The 22,704-nt window shown below is 40.3% G+C and overlaps 1 protein-coding gene across 2 annotated transcripts in view; it reads left to right on the top strand.

Moving 5' to 3' along the window:
• mark2 (microtubule affinity regulating kinase 2) overlaps positions 1-22,704 on the top strand; it is a 48,820-nt gene that overhangs the window by 16,690 nt on the left and 9,426 nt on the right. The window contains exons 2-15 of one of the 2 annotated variants that reach the window (XM_022758344.1): positions 82-246; positions 1,766-1,819; positions 3,519-3,567; positions 3,847-3,912; positions 4,512-4,582; positions 5,049-5,105; positions 6,728-6,964; positions 8,558-8,677; positions 9,802-9,901; positions 10,087-10,199; positions 11,787-11,825; positions 12,201-12,258; positions 12,740-12,891; positions 14,269-14,363. In XM_022758344.1, the coding sequence (XP_022614065.1) occupies positions 82-246; positions 1,766-1,819; positions 3,519-3,567; positions 3,847-3,912; positions 4,512-4,582; positions 5,049-5,105; positions 6,728-6,964; positions 8,558-8,677; positions 9,802-9,901; positions 10,087-10,199; positions 11,787-11,825; positions 12,201-12,258; positions 12,740-12,891; positions 14,269-14,363 (1,376 nt within the window). Of the gene's footprint in view, positions 1-81; positions 247-1,765; positions 1,820-3,518; positions 3,568-3,846; positions 3,913-4,511; positions 4,583-5,048; positions 5,106-6,727; positions 6,965-8,557; positions 8,678-9,801; positions 9,902-10,086; positions 10,200-11,786; positions 11,862-12,200; positions 12,259-12,739; positions 12,892-14,268; positions 14,364-22,704 lie in introns of both variants that reach the window. The other variant, XM_022758343.1, reaches the window with a different exon arrangement.

Here is a 22,704-nt window from a genome sequence, read left to right as displayed (position 1 = left end):
TCACTGTCCCTTTCTATCACTTTCTTCCTTCAAGTCATCTTGTCCTCTTGTGCTTACATATATTGCCTATTCTCTTTCCAGGAGTCCAAGTCTGGCCGGTCCAGCATGCCGCGATGTCGGAACTCTGTCGCAACGACCACATCAGATGAACAGCCACACATTGGTAACTATAGGTTGCTCAAAACCATCGGCAAAGGCAACTTCGCCAAGGTCAAACTGGCACGACACGTCCTCACCGGAAAAGAGGTAGGCCTGCATGCACACATGTGGTAGATTGGACCGAAATCTTTAATCTTATCCTTTGGTTTCACTTACAGAATCACTCTGACTTTCTGAACTTTAGCCTTTTATTTTTAGCCACTGTAGTCACATTCTGGAAAAATGCTTTACTATTGACTCTTTACTTATCTAAAAGTTGGCTTGTCAGTGTTTCAATAACAAACAGCAAGGTTAAGAAAGGCGTTTTTATGGATGAAGAAATAAAGAAACATTAAGTCTTTCACCCTGTGTGGAAAATGAAGTAAATCTTACACCCAACTGCCTTAACTGTTCTGCTTAAAACAAAGTGACAAACTGCCATGAGAAATTGTTGGCAAGTCTTGTTTAAGTGACAAGAGGACTGCAGTTTTCAGGAAGTGACTGTAATCACCAAAACCTACTTAGAAAGAAAAGCCTCAGATGTTTTTAACCAGCCAAGGTGGTAAAAGGTAGAAAAACAATATAAACGTTTAGCTAATGTCTAAATGTTAATCTTCCTTCCTGGTTTCTGTGGATAGGGGAGGGTTCACGCTGTGATACACAGTAGGTCTGGTCTGATCTGAGGCTCGCATGGCTTTGGAGACGGTACATCTGCTGCAGGAGATTAGATCACCATTGTCAGCTTGAATAGAGAAGCCTAAATGTCTCCGGCTTACTGTGAATTCCAGATGTGATGTAACGTGGTGGTCTGTCCCTTTAAGAGAGAAGCTGTGTCTGCAGTGAGCCCATGCTGGGCTCTGTCTGAGGCCCAGTCAAGCCAACTCTTAGCCTGTGTGTGAGAGCCAGGGGTAGGCGGGCTCTGTCAATGTGTGACAGCCCTGTGCCTGACACCCTGATAACACTCCATGTGACTGGCTCACACACTCTCTCTCTCTCTCTCTCTCTCTCTCTCTCTCTCTCTCTCTCTCTCACACAAAGAAAACAAGGGAGAATCAGGGGGCATGAAAGAGTCACAGACTACCAAAAAGAGGAGTGGAAGAAAGGAGTTAATTGACAGTGAAAGACAGAAAGGGGAGAGTGTAGTAGACCTCCCTTTTCCTGTGTCCTTGTTGAGAGATAATTCTTTGTTTCTTTGCCTTCTCTCTCTATGTCTTGTTTTCTCTTCTTCTCTTCTCTTTCCTCAGCTTCTCTTTTATCTCTCTCTCTCTTTTCCTTTCTGTGTTTTTATCTCTCTCTGTTCCCCATGTTGGTGTCCACTGTTGGATTATGAACTATAGACCTCATTATAACCATGTTCAGCTCTGTGTGTGTCTTTGTATTCTGCCCTATTATGCAACTGTCGCCCGCTGTGATTGTGTGTTTTTATCACTTAATGCTGCAAGATTGTATCGTTCTGTCTGTTTGTGTGTGTGTGTGATGCTTCCAAAAAGATAGCACTGTGTGTTTTTGCTGTGCTCACAGGCCTGTAGCTGTGCAGGTTTGTGTAAGCAAGATGTGTCACTGCAGCAAGTGTAATTAATGAATAAAAGTGTATTAATAAATGAACACGTTCTTGTTTTGCTTTTAGGTGGCTGTAAAGATCATTGATAAGACACAGCTCAACTCCTCCAGTTTGCAGAAGGTGGGTCTCTTCTTTCTTTCTTTCTCTCTGTCTCTCTCTCTCTCTCTCTCTCTCAGTCACACACACTCAGACACGGGCAAGAAATTCAAACCTCAGTCCTTCTTATCCCTTTTTTTCAGAAGTCATTTTGAAGTCACTCTTCCTGCCCCACATGTCTTTCTCTTTAGCTCTCTCTCTCTCTCTCTCTCTCTCTCTCTCTCTCTCTCTTCCTCTCTTTTGCACTCTCTGTCAGTTTCTCTCTGCCTCTGTCTCTCTTTCTGAAGTGGTCTAGTTTTTAGAGAGAGTTTTAATTACAGGAAACAAGCTGCAATTACTTCCTTTGATCGTGGCAGGGTGGGGTCTGTCCACTTACACGCACACTCTCTAACCATGTGTCCTTGTCAACTGAACACACACACACACACCAAACACAAGACATAGAATACACACTTGTGTGCAAAGTCAGACATGAGAAGCACATGACGAGGAAAATGTTAAGACACTGACAGGGCCAACACATAAATCCAGTGGTAAATTCGAAACACTCACCCACCCTTACATCAAATGTCAGGAAGCATGCAAATGCAAATCCATGTGCACTAAAACCCGAATTGGAACTTGTTGGGGACTATTTTCTCCCGCGGATTAACACACATTTCACGCTCTAGTGAGTATTTACAGCAGCAGGATGGCGTATGTGGTTTTGGCTCAAAATGTGTGTGTGTGTTGATGGTAATGAGGGAGCATGTCAGCAGTGTGGTTGATCAATGAGTTATTAATAGCTTTTGGACAACAAAGGAGCTCTTTGGTACAGAGGTATTAGATATATCAAGTTTAGCTAAACAGGCAATCAATACAGGTCAATAGATAAATGTAAGTAAGAATATTACCAGTCTTATCTTTTAAGACAGACTTGTAGTTGTGCATTAAGGAGCCTGTACATAACGATGCCATAGCTGCACCATTGGCAATGCTATAGTTGCCAAATGTACGTTGTTGAAGTTATGTATGAAAAAGTGGATTGCATTACCTTCAAAGACACCAGATGTTTTGGAATGGAGCAAATACTTGTAACAGAGTGAATATTGCAGTGTTGCCTTTTGAATTGTGTGTCACATTAATAGCTCCAGGCTCACAGGTTTCTCTCTGTCTGTAGCCCCGAAATCATCCAGTAAGCACAGTTTGACCTTATCTGCTGACTCAGAGGAAATAAATTCATAATGAGTGAATGACGCCTCCTCATGCCTTTAACACAGGAATAGACCGGATGGCATTGAGGTAGACTTTGGTTTGTACGCCGTACTTTGAGTTGTCTTTTCAGAGTTTACAAGCAGCTGAAGGCAAAGCAAACTTTCTATGTTTGTTTAACTCTGAGATCCTAAATTGTGACAGACCTGGGATTTAAACCTGTATTGCCTGAATCTCTAGCGTTATGTCATCACTAACAACGTTTGTTTTTGCTTTCCTTCAAGTTATTCGACTCACATGTTCATAAACAGGAAGTGAATGTTTGTGTTTTCAGTGTCATTTTTCCCTTGCAATGACACAAATAGGATATTGCAATACTGAAGTGAAGTTTTTTTTCTATTTCAAAATAAATTTTCTGTCCTGTCCACCAAATATTGCGAGTATACATGTAGAGTATAAATGTAACTCACAACACCACCCCACATCTGATGGTGTATTTGACACAGCACTCTGTGTGGCTTGTATCTCACAGCTCTTCCGGGAGGTGAGGATCATGAAGATGTTGAATCACCCCAACATAGGTGAGTCACAATGAAACGTGAGTTTCCACTCTGTCGTCACTCACTGAGAACAGGGCGTAAATGGTCTTTCAAGGTTATGTATTCAAGCCAAATGATAACAATCCTTCTGCTTTTATCTCTTTATTTTTGCTTTCACTCTTTCTGCCCTTTTCTTGCTCAACTCTCGTATTTCCACTGCTCCTCCCTTTCCTCTCTCAATTTATCTGTCTTTTGCCCCATCTCTTTACTTTCCCCTCCCTCTCCAATTCTCTGCTTTTGCCTTTCTCTCTCCACCTCCAGTCAAGCTCTTTGAGGTGATAGAGACAGAGAAGACTTTGTACCTGGTAATGGAGTACGCTAGTGGAGGTAAGTGCGTGTCACTGTGAAATCATTCCCCCCTGAGGCTCGGTACTCTCTTAGAATCAAATGGTTCCCAACAAACAAAAAATGCTTTTTCCCCCTAATGTACAGCCTCTACAGTCAGTTTTCCAGAGAGATGTTATCAGAAATCTCCTGTTTTTTTCTCTTATTTACCATCTCTATTTTCTTTGCACAGAACATTGTTGACATTATAAATTTAAAAAAAGAAGCTTGATGGCCACTCTTGTATGAACCTTCTCTTGTATTCTTGTACTCAGCACCCCTGGTATAGACACATGAAAGGGAAATTATGTATGACGGTAGTCTGTTACACTGTTACTAGTTAAACAGTGCAGTAATCATTTACCCAGAAAACATGAAAATGAGGAAAATAATAGATTGTCAGTTTTTCTGTTTCATTTAAGTCTGTAGAAAGTAGTAAATAATGACCACTTTAGGTTGATGTCACCATACTTTGTTTTTAAAGAACAATACTCAAGGAGTATTAGGTCAATGTCCCTTTGACCCAATACTCTGGCTTTAAGGAGACAAGTATCAGGTTCTAACTCTAGATCTGCTCTCCTCTTCTTTCTCTCGTCTCCCAGGAGAGGTCTTTGATTACTTGGTCGCCCATGGCAGGATGAAGGAGAAAGAAGCCCGTGCCAAATTCAGACAGGTGTGTGTGCTGGGGAAAAAATGTCTATTTGTGTGTGTAATTCTGTATAGATAATTTATGCTAATGCATGTATATTTTTTGTGTACATTTAAGTTGGGCCGAGATTAAAAGTGCATAACCAGCGTACAATTGTCTGAATTTGTTGAATAATGGCAGGTGGGACGGGAGCAGAAGGAATCATTTTTACATTGTTTAATTTATGATTAAAAAAATTAACCTACATTAGTTACCACTAACTAATTAATGTCAATTATATAAATAAACACATTTGTTGTTTAATTTAGCATTCCTAGTACTTCAGCATGATTGTTTCCTGATGAAATCCTAATGAAGAGCTCTGTGTCTTTTTATTTAATTGTCTAACCAATTCAACCTCTTTCATCTTGTCATCCTCTTTCCCTGTCTCTTTCTGTCCCCTCCCCCTGTCTCTCTTTTTCTCTCCCTCACTCACTTTCTCACTCTCCAGATTGTGTCAGCGGTGCAGTATTGCCATCAGAAGTGTATAGTACACAGAGACCTCAAGGTGAGAACACACCCACTGATGAACTACACTGAGTCTCTCTCGCTCTCTCTCTCTTCATGAACAGCCGAGCTAGAGGTTAATCACAAAGATGATATAATGTCTCTCTTCGAGTACTAGGGCTTAAGCGCACACACACTCTATCTATATTTCCTTACAGTCTTCGATTCACATTATTTTTTGCCAAAAATGAAATACAACACACACTCACAGATTTAATTCTTCCAGGTCATTTTGGTTCATAGTATTATGCAGAGTTGTAAATCCTCTTATTGTGCCAGCAGGCAGACCTGTAGCAAATACATTATCATGATTACTGTTACAGTAACCATACAGGAGCCTCATCTCAAAGTTGATTTCCCACTCAGGGGTATTTTCGGCTTTTTAATAAACATTTTTTGCTTTGACCAAGGTCATGAAACATTTTCTACACTTTAAGCAGATAATGATGGTTGTCATTTACAAAAAGGGCTGCATGGGAAATAAGGGGTCTCTGGAGGACAGACAGTTTTCATTATTGTAATGCGTAGCATCCTGCACATTACCCTAATCACTCTTGATCTGGGGGTTGCGATGTAAAATCTGGCACAGGCTTAACTCAAGTGGGTCCTACGCTGCAAGAGCAAATTTTGATGAGCCTGCGTTTCACAGCAAATCTAAATTTACACTCCGTGTGTCCCAAGATGAAAACAGCAGTGTGGCTGCGATCACACTCTGCATAAGGTTTATACTGCTGTATCTACTACAGTGGTTGCTCCTTTTTCTTGAACATCAAAGAGTAAAATTTTGTTGTTTGGCCAACTTAAAATGTTAATGTTAATTAGTTGTAGATGATTAAATCCGCAGACAAAAACTAAGAGGGCAGTGTTCATGTATTTCTTAGGTCAGAGCTTAAACATTATGTCAGTGTTGTATTTAATGTACACACACTCACACACACTCAAACAGACAGAAGCTGCAGAGTATTCAGAGCAAGTGAAAAGGAGAGCGCACCTGTTGCTAGGCAACCCCCGCCTCCTTGCTCACTGGCTCACTTTAGGAGACACACCCACACACACACACACACACACACACACACACACACACACACACACACACACACACACACACACAGAAGAATAAACTGTGGTAGCTCACTTTGCCCATTGTGTGCTTCTTGTAGGCCCCAGGCCATTACTCTGAAAACCCCCTCACCCACCCCAGTTTTTTCCCAGAGAAAGGTGTATTTCAGACAGTCTGTCTGTAACGAGGTGGAATGTCTTGTCTTCAAACTGATTTGCATGTCAGAGAAAATCGTTGTTACACTGACACTGGATGTCAGGGTGGCCTATTTGTTAAACTCGGTTCTTCTGCTATAAAGTTTGTGTAAATCTGACCAAGTGTAAAAAGAGTTTCCATATGGGAAAGTAAGATATCACAGTACCGGATCACACAAAGCAAATCTAGTCAAGTATTTGTGTTTCATTTCTTGGCACATGCAATACTCAAGAAAGGATAAATCCCAGCACATTAATAATCCTGTATCTCTTTCTCCCAGTTTTACTCCACATCCTCCTGCTCTCTACATCATAATTATGTCTTTATTTCTGTCTCTTTCCTCTCTCTCCCACACTGTCTGTCTGCAGGCGGAGAACCTGCTGCTGGATGCAGATATGAACATCAAGATAGCAGACTTTGGCTTCAGTAATGAGTTTACTCTGGGGAACAAGCTGGACACGTTCTGTGGCTCCCCGCCCTACGCAGCCCCAGAGCTCTTCCAGGGCAAGAAGTATGACGGGCCTGAGGTGGACGTCTGGAGCCTGGGGGTCATCCTCTACACACTGGTCAGCGGCTCGCTGCCTTTCGATGGACAGAACCTCAAGGTCAGGAAGAGGAGAGAGTGTTTTTGTGTGTGTTCAAGTGCATTACATAAGAAGATGTCTGTATTCTGTGGGTGGTTGTAGTATTTGTCATGCTGGTTTCTGTTCCCTTTGCCCTACCGAAAGCAGAAACTGAACTCAACAAAGAGTGAATGTGTAAAGTGATCAAATGCCAACCCAAGCACTTTGTTTTTAAATTGGTTTTTGTGGTGTGATACACTGAAACCTGGAACTTTTTTCAGTTAAGCCTTTAATTCTGTGAACTATACTTATTCACACCACCTGTCGCACTATGCATTCAGTCCGGACCCACATGACTCACTCTGGAAGTGCAGACACATTTTGGGTGGGCGATATGACATTGAATGTGGTAATATTGATATCAACATGCCAGTGAAACACCATCTAGGCTTATCAAATATGCCTTTGCACTACCTCCTGCTGTGTGGAGTTTTGTTTAACACCTACATTACTGGTTTTACTATTTATTTAACAGAGAGCTTCACTGTCTTCTAACTTCCCTTGTGCTGTGCTGGGGTTGTAGCTGTAATAAAATGTAGTCCTTTTTTATATGTGTGATACTGGTGCACAGACAAAATTGTTTTACATCAGTGTTTCAGCTTAATCTAACATTTTGATTTATTTATTTATTTGTTTGTTTGTTTATTTGATAGAGACAAGGCATATTAACAAAAATCTGTACAAAATACATGATGTAAACATGCCGGATTGTAGCAAAAATGCTCATTTACATCCATAGAACCTAGGCAGGTAACATAAAACAAAAAACATTACAAGTCACAATACACTACTACAAATATAAAGCACACAAATAAAAATACAAATACATTTTGTTGTATACTGAGTTAAAAATGCTCACAGATCTGGTTTGACTCGGTTTTGCTATTTGATAGATTTCTACGCACAATCAATGTCTCATTGTGTAGTTTTACAACAGTTAAAAGTTGTCACTGCACTTATCCTTATGTTTCTGAATAAATAATAATTAACGAGAAACCTTCAGGGGGATCAATAAAGGCCACTGAAGTAGATTACAAACACTGTACTGTGATGTTGATTATTTGTGCCTGGTGACTCACAGTGCTTTTGTTAACAACTGCATTATCATGAATTAATCACACATTTTATGGATTGTATGGAAGCCAGAAAGTGTGTGGATATAATTGTTTCCTAATATCACCCACATACTATACTACCAGTGTGTTTCAATTGTAGCTTCTTGAAATACTAACCAGCTTTTGGTTAGATGAATGTGGGACTTGTTTAACAAAACTATTAATCATTTGGGGGTGTAACCGCAGCTAATTCAAGCCTTATCTTATTGAACTAGATGAAGAGAGACTTTACGAGCTGCATACAGATGAGACAGATTTCTTTTTGAAACGCACCCAAAAATGTCGAGTATTTCTTCAAACACACAACTGAGAAAAGATCAAGATGACTAATCAAATTCTGAAAAGTCAAGGCCTACCTTTTACAACACCTAAAGCTGTGAGACCAGGAATGTGTGTGTGTTCAGAGCTAGATATTTGGAGACTGCTTTTGACTACCCTGTGGCTTTTTCCCCATCTCCAGGAACTGAGAGAGCGTGTGCTGCGTGGTAAATACAGGATCCCCTTCTACATGTCTACCGACTGTGAGAACCTGCTCAAGAAGTTCCTCATCCTGAACCCCTCTAAAAGAGGCAGCCTCGAGGTACACACATGCATTGACACACATACACAAAGCTCAAGATACTGACAGGAAACCCAAATAACTCATTAATAAGACTAGTTAGAGATCAAGCACTGAAGGATGTTGCATATAGTGTAATAGTGGTGTTGGGTAGTTTTAGAAATGCTTCTCAAATTGTGTTTTTTGGGGGGGGTTTTTGATTTTATTCTCATATTGAACAAGAGTTAAACTCTTTATATTTATGACATGTAGACTGAAAAAAGCCCTATATCTTATAATAGTAAGACCTGATTTTGTAAATAATTAGTCTGTTCACCACTGTAAAAGTGTGTCACACCTGGACTTGTTTCACCAGCTATATGTGAGTTTGTTGCTCAGGTGTAAGGTGCTTTTTAAAGGTATAGTAAATACTTGTCAGTTTGGTATTCATGAGTTACTAAATTTGGTTGCGTTAAAGGTGGATGAATGGTGACTGTTTTAAATGGAAGATATTAGTTAGACAGCAGGACAACAATAAATAATGTTTTCTGCTTGCACTGCCTTGCCATGTTATATTTAACATTTAATAACATGCAGTGATTTTTGCTTGATCCTGTCTTTGTTTGACCTGCCAGATGTTAAAACAGCGCTGTGAAAATACTGTAAAGAAAACTCAAGCTTTAGTGTCAGAATTCAATCCTGTGACTGTTTCATTTGCACCTGCTTTAGAGTTTGTCTGTGTAGATCGGGAGTGTGCATTTTGCTGACCGAGGTTGATTGAATTTCCATCTGAATAAACAATCAGTTTAATCATCATCCATGTTTATGTTTATGAGTACACATTTTAAAACAAAATAGCTTATGTTAAGGAGTTTATCCTTAAATTTTGACAGATTAATCAGTGTAGCCATGTCTAAAAATATAATGGTTCAGTTGGTAAGGAAGATTTATAAGCTTTATTTGCATATTAACAATAAATACATGAGGGTTCATCCATGAGAGAAACCCTGCTGAAGGAAAATAAATAATAGAGTATTAGTGGACTCTCCTCTTGTTTTTCTTCCCCTATTTCCTTAACCTCTACCCCCTCCTCTGCTTTCTGCTCCTTTATCCTCTTTGACATCTCATGTCTCCCTGTATCTGTCTGTTTGGCTTGCTCCCAGCAGCAGATAATGAGGGACCGGTGGATGAATGTGGGCTACGAGGAGGAAGAACTCAAACCCTACATTGAACCCCAGCCAGACTATAAGGACCCCAGGAGGACAGGTCGGCACAGGAACACACTGAAAAACAAAGAAAAATGTATTTCTTTCTTTACTCACATTCAGGCACACTTGAGTACAGATGTTTCTTTTTTCCACTCACATGAAGATAATTTATGTTTTTGAGCATTATGGCATCACAGTTAGCTCACCAGTCTAATTATTAACTGTTTTGCTGTGTGTGTGCAGACATCATGCTGCAGATGGGATTCTCTCAGGAGGAGATCCAGGACTCGCTGGTGAACCAGAAGTACAATGATGTAATGGCTACATACCTGCTACTGGACTATAGGAACTCTGAGGTACACCGTTTCTCTCTCTCTCTCACATTCACACATAACACCCACATGCTGTCCTTTTAACTGACGGTGATAAATGGACAGACCTGGCATCTATTTAGCCTACGTTTTAGTAAATAATACCAAAGTATATTGAAAGCACCACTATAATACCATAGCAGTTATTAGCTGTTGGTTGAGGCTCTTTTATGGAATCATAGTGATGAAATACAATAAACTGTCAAACTAAACAGCTCTTGTGAGTTCATCATTATATATTATTCTATGCAGAAGGGTGACAAATTAAAGGAAAAATGTGTCTTAGTAAGGTGTTGGGCCACCACAAGCCTCCAGAACAGCTTTAATACTTCTTGGCATTGATTCTACAAGTCTGTGAATTCTAATGGAGGGGTGGATGATGGTGGTGGAGAGTGCTGTCTAACACGTCGATCCAAAATCTCCCACAATTTGGTGAGATCTGGTGACTGAGAAAGCTGTAGCATATGATTCACATTATTTTAATACACATCAAAGCATTCAGTGACCCGTCGTGTCCTATGAATGGGGGCGTTGTCATCCTGAATGTGGCCACTCCCATCAAGACAGAAATGTTTCATCGTAACAGAAAGGTGATCACTCAGAACAAATTTGTATTGATTTGCAGTGACTCTTCCCTCTAACGGGACAAGTGGAGTCAAACCATGCCAGAAAAATTTCCCCTACAGCAGAACAGAGCCAGTAGAACCTGCCACTGTTGCGGCTCGAGCATTCAGGCCTGTACCGTTCTCCTGGTGTACACTACTCGTGCACTCCCCCACTTGTGGAGAATATGGTGAACGATGACTCGTCTGACCATATCACTTCTCTTGAGACCAATGTCTGTGGTTTTCACACCACTGAATTTAAAGTGTACATTCATCTTTGTAATGAGGGGTTTATGCACTGCAACCCTACTATAACGTCCCTATGTAACTGTCAACAAACCGTTCTTACTGACAGTCTGACTCCTCTCGTGGTGTCTCAGTCACCAGGAGAAGAATCAGACTCATTTGGAGACTGCATCTAATGCACTAAAGCACAAGCATCACGGTCACCAAATGCTATTGACCCTTTTTACTGACATCTTTCCCATATGTGTAAATGCAGATGTCACTTAAGTCATTGTTCCCATTGAAACCAGTCAGTTGAGCAGTCTATAGATATTTTCCCCTTGTGATCTTGATACAAAGTCAGAATCAGCTGGGCCTGTTCAGCATTTTTATACTTGCCATAGAGCATGACTGGATGTTAACTGCGTAATTGTACCATACAGTGCACCTGTGTAAAAGGATTTGCATTCATTGTTTCTCCACTCATTTATTCAAGATTTTCCTTTAATTTGTCAGCTGTCTGTATATTTTTCACTCAAGGTCTCAGAAAATACAAGTTGCTGTCAACTCTGAATTTCACCAAATATATTTATACTCAAAATACTTGCTTATTCTCACAACAGTACGATGTATAAAAGCACTATTTTTAGTCCTTTGTGTTTGTTGTACACACGCCAAAGTCTCTCTGTATCTGCTCCCGATGCACATGTAATCAGAGCTGTGTTGTTTTTTTCTTCTTCAGCTGGATGAAGGTTGCATCAAGCCTCGACCAGGAAGTGATGTAAGCAACATAAACGCCCCCTCCCCGCCTCATAAGGTACAATGAGAACACATAATATCTTCTGCTAACAGATAATGAGGTCTCCCAACTCCAGCCAGTGACAAGTTCACTAATGTGACCACATATTTTTTTTATTATTTTTTTATTCGATTTTTGATTGTAGACCAACATACACGTGATCCACAGAAACCAATACCTTCCTAGACGCTTGAATCCAGCAGTGTTTTTGGTTTAATGTGTGACCGGCCCTATGGACTAGAGAGGAGTGGCTGCAAACATAGCTCTCGGTTTGCATACTTACATCCCAATGTATGTAAACACCCTCTGACATAAATAATGCCATATTGACATGTGTCTCCATCTTGCCTCTCTAAGGTACAGCGCAGTGTCTCGTCCAACCAGAAGCCTCAGAACCGCAGAACTACCGACCAGGGTGAGATTGGTGTGTGTTGGAAGGGAAGGGGAGAAGCTGGTGCGTGTTGGGAGAAGGAAGAATGGATCGAGATTGGGATCAGATTCAGTTTTTGAAAATAAGCCTCACACATTTATTTTGAAGACACTAGTAGCCATGTTGGGAGGAGGGAGAGTGGACAGAAAGGAAGAGTAAAACGGATGGACCGGAGTGGGCTGGATATATGTCGAATAAAGGTTGAGGTAAGAGAGGTGTGGTGATGATGTAGAAAGAATAGGGAAGATGAGATGGATTTAAGTGGAGGCCTGGCAGAGAAGATTGAATCAAAGAAAACCACAAAAGAGGGTGAGACTGATGTCTAATAGAGTGATGACAGGAAAGTGACAAGTGAGTGGAAGAGCAGAAGATGATCCAGATTGGAGGAAATGGGAAAATGTCAAAGGCTTGAGCACAACAAGTGACAGCCTTTCTGATGCACTCTGTTTTGTTTTTTTTTCTCTAGGCTCCTCGTACTCTAAGAGGGGGGGTCAAGCAGACAACCGGACTGCAGGGGAGGATTCTGGGAGGAAGGGTTCGTCAGGCAGCTCCACTACTAAGGTGCCGGCCAGCCCTCTTGTCTCCTCTGACCGTAAGAAGAGCGCCACGCCCTCCACCGTAAGACCAAACTCCCACGCCGCTTACACAACATTTTATTAATATCAACAAATACAAACACAGATCTGTAAAAAGACAAACTAAATACACACTGTGGTTATAGTGAATAAACAGCTTTCTCCGTGTGAGGGGTAGAAAAACACATCTGCTGGAAAATTTTAGAGGAATCCAGAAGCTGACTTGTACTTTGAAGAGTAACAATGACTTTCCGTGCAAGTTAGCACCAGTCATATTTTATCTTAAGCTGTGGACCAAAGGTTAAATCAAATGCTAGTTACTAATTAAACATGTTAAAATACATGGCTATATAACTATGAAGGTCTTCTTCCATGTAATAAGAAAGTGGAAGTGTAAATCCTGAGGGTTATGCCTGCGTTTGTTTTTGGTCATCTTCCATGTCGTCTTTTTCTATTGTTACAACTGCATTATAGTTAAGTGATTCAATTTCTGAGCTTATTAGAATTGTCTAGTTTGTGCATTAGATATACACACCCGAAATAATAGTTAACATGTTTTTATCCTGGTCTTGACGCAAAGTGTAGGCCTGTCTCACAGCATTCTCACTTTTCATAGTAGGGAAACCACAGGTGTTTTTACTAATTGAATAATGAATGACTCTATTCTGTCATCCACTCAGTTGGCACCATTTGAGAATAATAAGGTTGTATTATAACTAATTCAACAAGTGTCAGCAGTTTCAGCCAGCATAGTAATGTGGAATAGACTTGTTGTACCGATCTTAATTTTGTCAGATCTTTCAAATTTTGAAAATGTGTTACAATATAAAACGTTTAATCTCCTTCATTATTGAAATTGTCCCATAGAGTTTGCTTAGACTGTAATATGTGCAATTAAAAATCCCATCACACCTGTGTTGACCTACACAGGTGTTTTCACTGAAGTTTTCCTATTACACCTTTCCCCAGGGCTGTGTAGGAATGTTATGCTCTATTGACATTTCTCTCATTCTCTCTTACTTTGGTTGCACCTGTTAGGGCAGGGCAACTTTTACAATTTTTTTCTTAGTATGTGGACTTCTGCTCCGCCCAACCTCAACTTGATCGCAGCTTATCTGTCAGGGTAATTGAAACACACGTGCAGGTGTGCATAGACTTTAAATGAAAAATGAATTTGTTACAGCGAATACTCTTGAGGCATAATTTGGTGAAGATTTCAGGTAATTAGTCAGTCGTTCTCGCTGATTGGAAAGCTTCCTCAAGGCTGTTTCTAGGAATAATTGGTCACCTGTGTACCTTAATGTCACTTGTCCATCCTCCCTCTGCTGCACTGATCTCTAACCATCTATAACTGTGCCCTCAATCTTAATCATTTCTATATTGCTAACATTTTTCTCATTTTCTTCCTCTCTCCCTTCAGAATAGCATCCTGTCCACCGGTACTGGTCGCAGTCGGAACTCTCCTCTGACCGAGAGAGCCACGCTGAGCCAGGGCATCCAGAACGGCAAGGACAGGTACATGCACAAATGCGCAGTTACAAAAGAGGGATGTTTTTAAAAGAGGAGGACAAGCACACCCACATGCAGTTGTTCCTACACACACCCTTTTTCTCTCGTCATCGACAACCCAACTAGTTGCTGTAAGGCAGCACTGCGTCCTCACTAAAACACACTTAATACAGACACACTCACTATGGTTTGTGAATGAAGCAGTCCCACAGCTGTCTCAGGGACTGAATCCCAGACCTTGGCTGGTACTCTCCAGAGCTCTGCCAGCTGGCTCAGGGAGGCCCACAGCCTTCCCCCAGGGTGGGGTGAGCCCTCCTGGACAAGGAAATCAGGCTCTCTTGGGTATTTAGGCCAAACCTCCAGTAGATTACAGATTACCCGAGATGGTCTGATGGAAGCCTGCCAGTCAGAGCACAGCGTGGACACGCACGCCCGCATTCTCTCTCTTTATACTCTAACGTTTCTTTCTTTTCTCTTCTGTTAATAAAGATTTCTTCTTCCCCTTATGATAAAAATGAATGTTGACCGCCAGCAATATTGCAGTCTATTAAACGGGAAGTTTTTGTCCAAAATCAAACCATTGATAGGAGGTTAAGGGTTTGCAGGTGTTAAACTACAGCTAAAATCCTGAACTGTTAATAATCCTATATTAGTAAATAAAAAAGCAGGATTTCTGTTTTTTTTTGATGATATAAGGTGTACCATTGGGTTTAGCCATAAGTCAAACTCCATTCTTTTCCTCTATTTCCTTGAATTGAAATTTCAGAGTGTGATATTCCCTTCCTTTTACCCTTTCTCATTTGTCCTTCATAAACGTGATTCATCCTTCCAACTCTCCTTTCTTCCTGAACCACATTAAACAACTTCACTCTGGACAAAAAGGTCTTTTGGCCACATTGGAGTTGCTTGATTGTGGACTTCCTGTCTTCCATCTAAAGCCGTAAAAACACAACCAATGTTGTCGATTTAAGACGTCTGTGCCGCTGTATTAGTCGACCGGGAGTGCAAACACCTCATGCGCGTCCACACACTCAACTACCCGAACACCACTCATGCTTTAACCAGCCATATGCTTTGTGTGCTTTTTCAAAAGCATTCAACATTAAGCCAAACCATAATCCCTACTATGATGGAGTGGTCATTGTCATTACTGCTTTATTACTTGTTCATGTATCAGTCTCAAATGACCCCCTTGTCCCCACAATGATATTCTGCCTAAAACATGATAAAAATAATTTAATTGAATCCATGTCTAGTCCGTAAAATCTGATGTGTTTTGAGAAGATTCTGTTGTTTATTCCTAAACACTGGTGACGAAGGGGTCATTTGAGACAGCATTGCTTTTTTAGTACTGTGGGCCTGTTAACCATGATAGGCTCTGCTAACCTAGTGGTTGTCATCTGCTTTGATTTTAAAGTTACTTTATTTGATCATCATAATGCTTTGAAGTTTGGGCTTTTGTACTTGCTAGACCCTCTCCCCTCCCCAATTGTTTCTGTCCTTTTTCCCCTAATTTTCTTCGTTTGGTCTCCTCTTATCTGTGTCTGAGCTCTTGTCCCTCTGAATCTTAAGTCACTCACATTTTCTTGGCATCTCCTTTCTTTTCTTTTTTCTTTCCAGCTTCTTGTCTTTATATTAATCTTTCTTCTTTTTCCTCTCTCTCTCTCTCTCTCTCTCTCTCTCTCTAAGGAGATTAGGAAGACTTGTGATGGAATATTAACTCTTAGTAACACTATATGGTCCCTGTACTTGCTTCATAATAGGCTTACACATACACAGAAATATCTACACACACACACACGCACTGAGGCTCTACACATACAAACTCATTGACACACACAAGCTTAAACATACATGTCACACATGCTCAAACGGTTGCCACACATTGGGCTATCCAATGAATGTGGTTATTTTTCCATCACTAGCCGGGCTAATCCCTGTCAGAGAGTATGTGTGTTTTTCTCTCTGCTATGTGTTTGTTTTCTTTGTAATTAGCAGCTGTTTGGTTGACCTCTGTAAATGTCCCTCTCTCTCTCATTGCTCATTCCTCTGCTCTCTTCAGCTATCTGTCCGTCTCTCTGTGGTACCACTCTGCCCTATCTCTTACTGTTTGTTTCTATGTGTGGAAAAAGTCAAGTTAGAGCTGTCAGTAATGTGCAGAGCTTTGTAGCCCGTAGCAACCTGATTAAGAGAGGGTTCAGGAAATAGCCAGTGCCATTTTGCTCAAGTAAAACAAGTAATCCTTGTTCCTGATACAGTTTAGATTGTGTGCAGTTTAAAAGGACAGGAAGACTTGAAAAGGAGAAGTCAAGCACTTGACAGACAGAAGTCGCAAGACAGGTCAAACCTATAAAACTACAAGCTTGTGGGTCAGAGTGATCATCTCATAACAAGACAGTGAAACAGCTTTATGTCCTGCCCTACGTCTACTTGTCTACATAGAAACTTGGCACCTTACCTGCACATTCTTCTGAAAAAGAGAGCAAGTTAATTGATCTTAATGTGGAATTAAATTACAACTAACAGTTATTAAGGGCTGCACCTAACATTTATTTTAACTATTCATTAATCTGCAGATTATTTTCTTGATTAATGAATTACACATTTAGTTTATAAAATGTCCCAATACCCAAAGTAACCTCTTCACATCACTCATTTTGTCAAACCAACAATCCAGGACCCATAAACACTCAGTTTACCATCATAGAAGACGAAGAAAACCAAGAAACAGTCTCATTTGTGGAGATGGAATCTGTGAATTTTTGGTATTTGTTCTTAAAAAAAATGACAATTATCAGATCTGTGGCAGATAATTTTTTTGTGTATCAATCAAGTGATTATTTTAGCTCTAGTATCTTCTTCTACAAGCCACAAATCCTTCTTTTTTTAATCCAGAAACCCAACTGTTTTTGATTAGGCATGTTTCTAGCCTCCTTCTCAAGAGGTCAGACAGATGAAATGGCAGCATTACAAATGATCAAGAACCATGAAATTGTTTTTCAGGCACTGTCATAATAAAAAAGTGAAAATAATAATACCTACGAATTATGTAGCACGATTATTCCAAAACAGTGAGGTAGTGTGCTTCACAAAAGATTAAATCCAGGCAAAAATACATACAAAAATGGGGCCATTTAAAAAGCAGAAAGGTTTTTTTTTTTTTTTTTTTTAAGGCAACAAAAAAAGATTTTAAGAAAAGTGGTGGTTGAGGTCAAGTTTAATTAGTAGCTAAACACTATAAACTGTTGGTAGTATTTTTCCAATATGGAGGCCTGTAACAGAGGCAGATTAAGTCATCAGTAAAATATTAGAGGGTCCTCAGTCTTTATGTTCTGTCTTTATCCTCATAAATTATCTTAAGTGTGTTTTCAATCTGTCTCAGCTAACAGAACAGTGTTTGTTAAAGTTGGTCTTTTGTGCTCTGCCTTTTGTGTCAGGTAGATTTTACATGAAAAGATGAAGGCACAGCAACACAGTCATACACTGAGTTTGGCTTGTGATTTCTTTTTGTTAAACCACAAAGCAGCGACTTCAACAGCAAAAAAAGACCAACTTTTCTTCTTTGTTCACATCCTCTTGCTCTACGTGTTTTCTCTGTCTTTTTGTGTCTACTTCCTTCTGCTCTCTCTCCTACCCGCCCCACCCTTAGTGTGTTCGATAAGTGCTGCTTCTAACCATGCTCCACCTCACCTCTCCGCCCACCCACACACAAACCCCGCCCGCTGTGTTTGCCTGTGTGTGTTTGTGTTGTGCTGGTGTGTATGTTTGATTGGCGTGTTTTTCCTGTGTTGCTCACGTTTGTTGGTGTGTTTGCATATACGTGTGTGTGTGTGTGTGTGTGTGTGTGTGTGTGTTTCGGGCGGGGCACTCCTCCTCCTCCTCCTCCTCCCCCCTCCTCCCTCCCAGCCTAAACACTCCGGGCTCCCGCGCCTCTACTGCCTCGGCCGCTGCCGTCCTCTCCTCCTCCTCCTCGCGTCCCCGCCACCACAAGTCCCTGTCCTCCTCCAATCATCCATGCCCCTCTGACCTGCACGCACCACGGCCCAGGCAAGTCTCTCACTCTCTCTCTCACACACACACACACACACACATATATATACACACACACATATATATACACACACACACACACCCACACACCCACACAGATTCCTCAGCCCCCTCAGCATGTACCACTTCACTCAGCACAGATCATCATCCTGCCCGCAATGGACAAAGAGAAAAAAGGTGAAGAAGAAGTGATTTGTTGGCTCTGAAACCTTCCACCGCTGCTACATTAAAGGGAAAGCACCAACTTTTTTGGGGGGGAAAACAAAACAACTCTTTGATGATTACCTTTGAATCACACAGTGACAAATCCTGGCACACAGCTGTGTGTTGTGTGCCAATATTTTTACCCCAAAATTGTGAAAGCGATCAAAGAGGTACATTTTCCTCCCTAAAGAGTTGGTGTTTTATTCAACATAAACTGCTCTGCTTGCCAACAGCAGCCACACACACACCTACACCTTCAAATTAGCAAAGTTTGCCTAACTTATACAATATCTGTATTTTATATACTCTCCAATATCTTAATGCCTTTATATTGTCTCTATATTGTTATTGTCTTTAAGTCAACTAAAATCGTTAGCTACAGTACACAAAAAAATATAAAATGAAGTGACAAAGTAATAGAGACTTGTATTTGTCAACACATTGAAGAGGTTAAGAAGTTTCTGAAATGGAAAATTGCTGAACCAATGAGAAGTTCAGAGGTCTGACCTTTGAAAATGTGTTACTTGTTTTAATTTTTTTGTTATGATGGCTAGAATGTGTACGGTTTTAGAAACACGTGTAGTTTTTGAATCTTCTCTTATCAGAGAAATTTAAAAAATGAACAAGAATCAGGAAGCTATGTTATGTAAAGTAGATGGTGGAGCTGTAGAAAACTGTACAAGTTAAACCTGATGACATAGCTTGTCCTTGGCCAATCAGTGCCTCTGAAACCTCACATTTACCCAGCGGACCATAGCTGAACAGCGGGAGCTTGAGAACAAGAAGAGCAGGTTTTTCACGATACCGTACCTCTTACAGACCAGATGTGTTTTTGGTTTTTTTTTTTTACTAGTTTTGTTTCCTGGCAAGAAAACATAAAAAAAAAAAAAAACTCAAACAAATTTATAGAAGAGATGTTTATGGACCAGCAAGGATTAGGTTTCCATGCACAGAGGTCCCAGTAGCTTATAAACTGTGTGCAGGCTAACCCTTTATATAAGCTTGGTTATTGGCTGGCTTGATAATTAGATGTGCTGTGTATCTAACTTCTAGGTCAAAGAAATAAATCAGTAATACAAGTTGAACGAGCTGCTGTTTCCTGGAAACCCTCTGTTGACATGACAGGATAAAAGTGTGATATGCTGTCATCGTAGGCATTATGGAACAACTGAAAGCTTTAACGCATCACAAATCTCAGCCCTAATTAATTTACTGTTCATATTATTTTATTATTGAAAGGAAAAAGAAGGAACAAAAAGTCTTTGGTGATATATGCAGAAAAGCCTCCTTAGCTTCTTAGCTACTCGGCCGTCAGTGCACAATATAAGCAGACTCTGGTAACTGCAGCATACAAGAGACAGTAATGATAGTGGTATTGAAGGAAATAACCACTTAATCTAAGAATCTAAAACGACTATCGCTGACATCTGCAGGTAAGTTTTCAGGCTGTTCAGAATACTACAGCTAACCAGCTAAGCAGCTGTCTAGCCTACAAAATGGCATATGTGAGAGCCAATGTCGTATGCTGCTGTCTGGATGTTGGTCATTGGCACTGTCATGTTAATTTAAAAATATGCAGGTTATTACTTTATGCAAATTTGATTCTTGAAATGAATGTTTTAAATGACTGTTTGCAGAGACGTTTTCCATCTATTTAGATCTATAGGCAATAGCACAGATATTGGTAAATGCATTGATGGGTGGTGCCTTCATGAGACTGAGACTGGGTGCTTTTTAATGTTGTAAAATGTTGTTTTTTGACATCACAACAAAGAAAGATCACAACATAACATTCTGTGTCATAATCATAAACCACAATCAAAATATTATTGCATAACTGTAAAAAGACTTGTCAAAAAAGTGATATTGAAGGAAAAGAACCATATTCAGCATCTAAAAAGGTCATATTTTTTGCTGGTTGCGCACACTATATTTCAAATATCTAATAAACACAGTTTTATATAGCGCCTACTGTTTTCAACACTACATTTTTAAAGAACAAATAAAGAGGGTGAATCATCTCTTTAATAAGTACGTTGATTCATGAACTTTCCTCCCTGAATCCTGCAGGCCTGGATAGTCTGCCTGGAGACTGTATGTGGGACAGTGCTTTATAATGTTCTGTTAGTTAGGGTTATTATAAAAAAAAAAGATAAATAAATATAAAAGTGCAAATGCTCAGAATGTAGAATCTGTCGCATGCCCTGTGTGGATGATTGTCCTCCATCTGGTTTTCTTACATGTTGTACTGACAGTGGGGTTTTCCCTGGCTGGGAGAAGTGGATTTCTGTCCCATGTTAAGGACGTTGAGTCCATTTTAAGGTTCCCACAGTGTCTGTTTTTTGTTCTCAAGGGTTATTAATTGCTCCCTCTACATGCTCTGTAAACTCACCTCAGTTATGAAGTTGCCTGGGAAAACCCCGTCTCTGTTTATTAAGCTTTGACTACACTGTGACAGGTCTGGTTAAATGAATGAAATGGAGTGTGTCTTGTTTTGTGTCTGTGTGTGTGTCTATGTGTGTGTCTTTGTGTGTGCCTGTGTATTTGCTGTCTGTGTGCTTGGTCTGGGTGTGTTGCTTTGTTGGCTAGCTCCCCTGCTTGACCATGTCTGTCTCAAGGGCTGCTTTGATATTTGGAGTTTTAGTCGTCTCCCTTCCCCTGCCAGCCATGTGTCACAATACAGGGTGAAAGGTCTTTCAATATGTTTTTCTTAAATACTGTCTGAGGCTGAACTGATATGCCACTTGTTCAGACAGAGACCCCCACCCCGCTTTGTGACAGTTGTCTTGTCTTCTTGGAAAAAACCCCCACAAATGTCAGGCTAAAATTCCAGCAGAGCAAATGTCAAGGTGGCCCTCTGGCTGTATGTGGTTTTGTCTGCTCTATGTTGAAGTCTTGTTCTGTTGCATGCGTCGTTCAGCAGTGAGCTTGGGCTGTTCAGAACCTGGTTGGGAACGCTGGAGAGAAGGTACCCCTCCAACACATAGACTGTACCCTGAGTGAGGATAAGGCACCTTTTCTCAGAACATAGTCTGTGTCCTTTATTCCCATTTATTCCTGTTTATCCAGCTGTCCCCGAATACCCTTCTGATGAACTTTTTAAATACAGTTCTTACTTTTAACAACCAGAATTCATGTGCTGCAATGAAGCACGCCATGCTGCACACAGGCAGCTCCATTTGTATAAAGAGGTGCAGTCTACTGTAGGCAAATAAAGACTAGCCTAGCCTAACATTAAAATACATATCTGTGCCATATAGACACATCAGCCTGAATCCACTTTGTAACACAGTCTTTAAATGCTCACACTCATCACTACACTTCTCCTTAAATCTGGAAGTGAAAATGAAAAACCTTTCATATGTTGAAACAAATTGTAAAATATTACAGCTCTCTTCATCTCAGCATTATGTAGTGCTTCCTAATAAAACAATCATCTTCATAAATATCAACACGTACAACACTGGTCCCCACTGATCGGCCGGATCCAGCCTTTCTTCCCTTGCATCTGTTTTTATAGATGAGCTGTGTTTGCGTGTGTTTGTGTGTAGGTCACCTGTCATCCACAGCACACAACTTGAGCACAACCACACTGAATTAGAGGATATGCTTAATCTGTTCATCACACAGCTACACCGAATGAAAAGCCTCTTGATGTGTTTTGTTCTTCTGAGTGTTGAGTGTGCTAGAGGTTTGCACGGGACCTTTTTTTTTTTTTTTTTACAACTGCACCTGCCCAATAACAGCAATTTGGATCACTACCATCTCAGCAATTTGGCCACTGCTGCATATAAAAGTTTCTTTTTAATGTAAGGTGTTTTTGCAAATTTCTTTTATACATCAAAAAATGTTAATATAGTTATTGAACTGTTTGATAAGCCGCATTTTATAAGATATGAACTTAAAAAAAGCTTCATTATGCAATATGACTGACAGTAAAAAGGTCCCACTTGAGGCAGGGGTAGCAGATGATAAAATGTTTGGTCCCTGCTTTTGGTAGTTTATGTGGTTTACCAGAAATAAAAACATAAATTATGTAAGAATTAGACTTAAGAGCAGCAGAGATACTGTTGCTGTTATAGATTAGAGGGGA

The sequence above is a fragment of the Seriola dumerili genome, unplaced genomic scaffold (genome assembly GCF_002260705.1).
Source record: "Seriola dumerili isolate Sdu_G_001 unplaced genomic scaffold, Sdu_1.0 BDQW01000295.1, whole genome shotgun sequence".
In the NCBI taxonomy this organism is placed as follows: domain Eukaryota; kingdom Metazoa; phylum Chordata; class Actinopteri; order Carangiformes; family Carangidae; genus Seriola; species Seriola dumerili.
The sequence above is the reverse complement of the archived record's forward strand: the minus strand, read 5'-3'. Positions and strand labels throughout refer to the sequence as shown.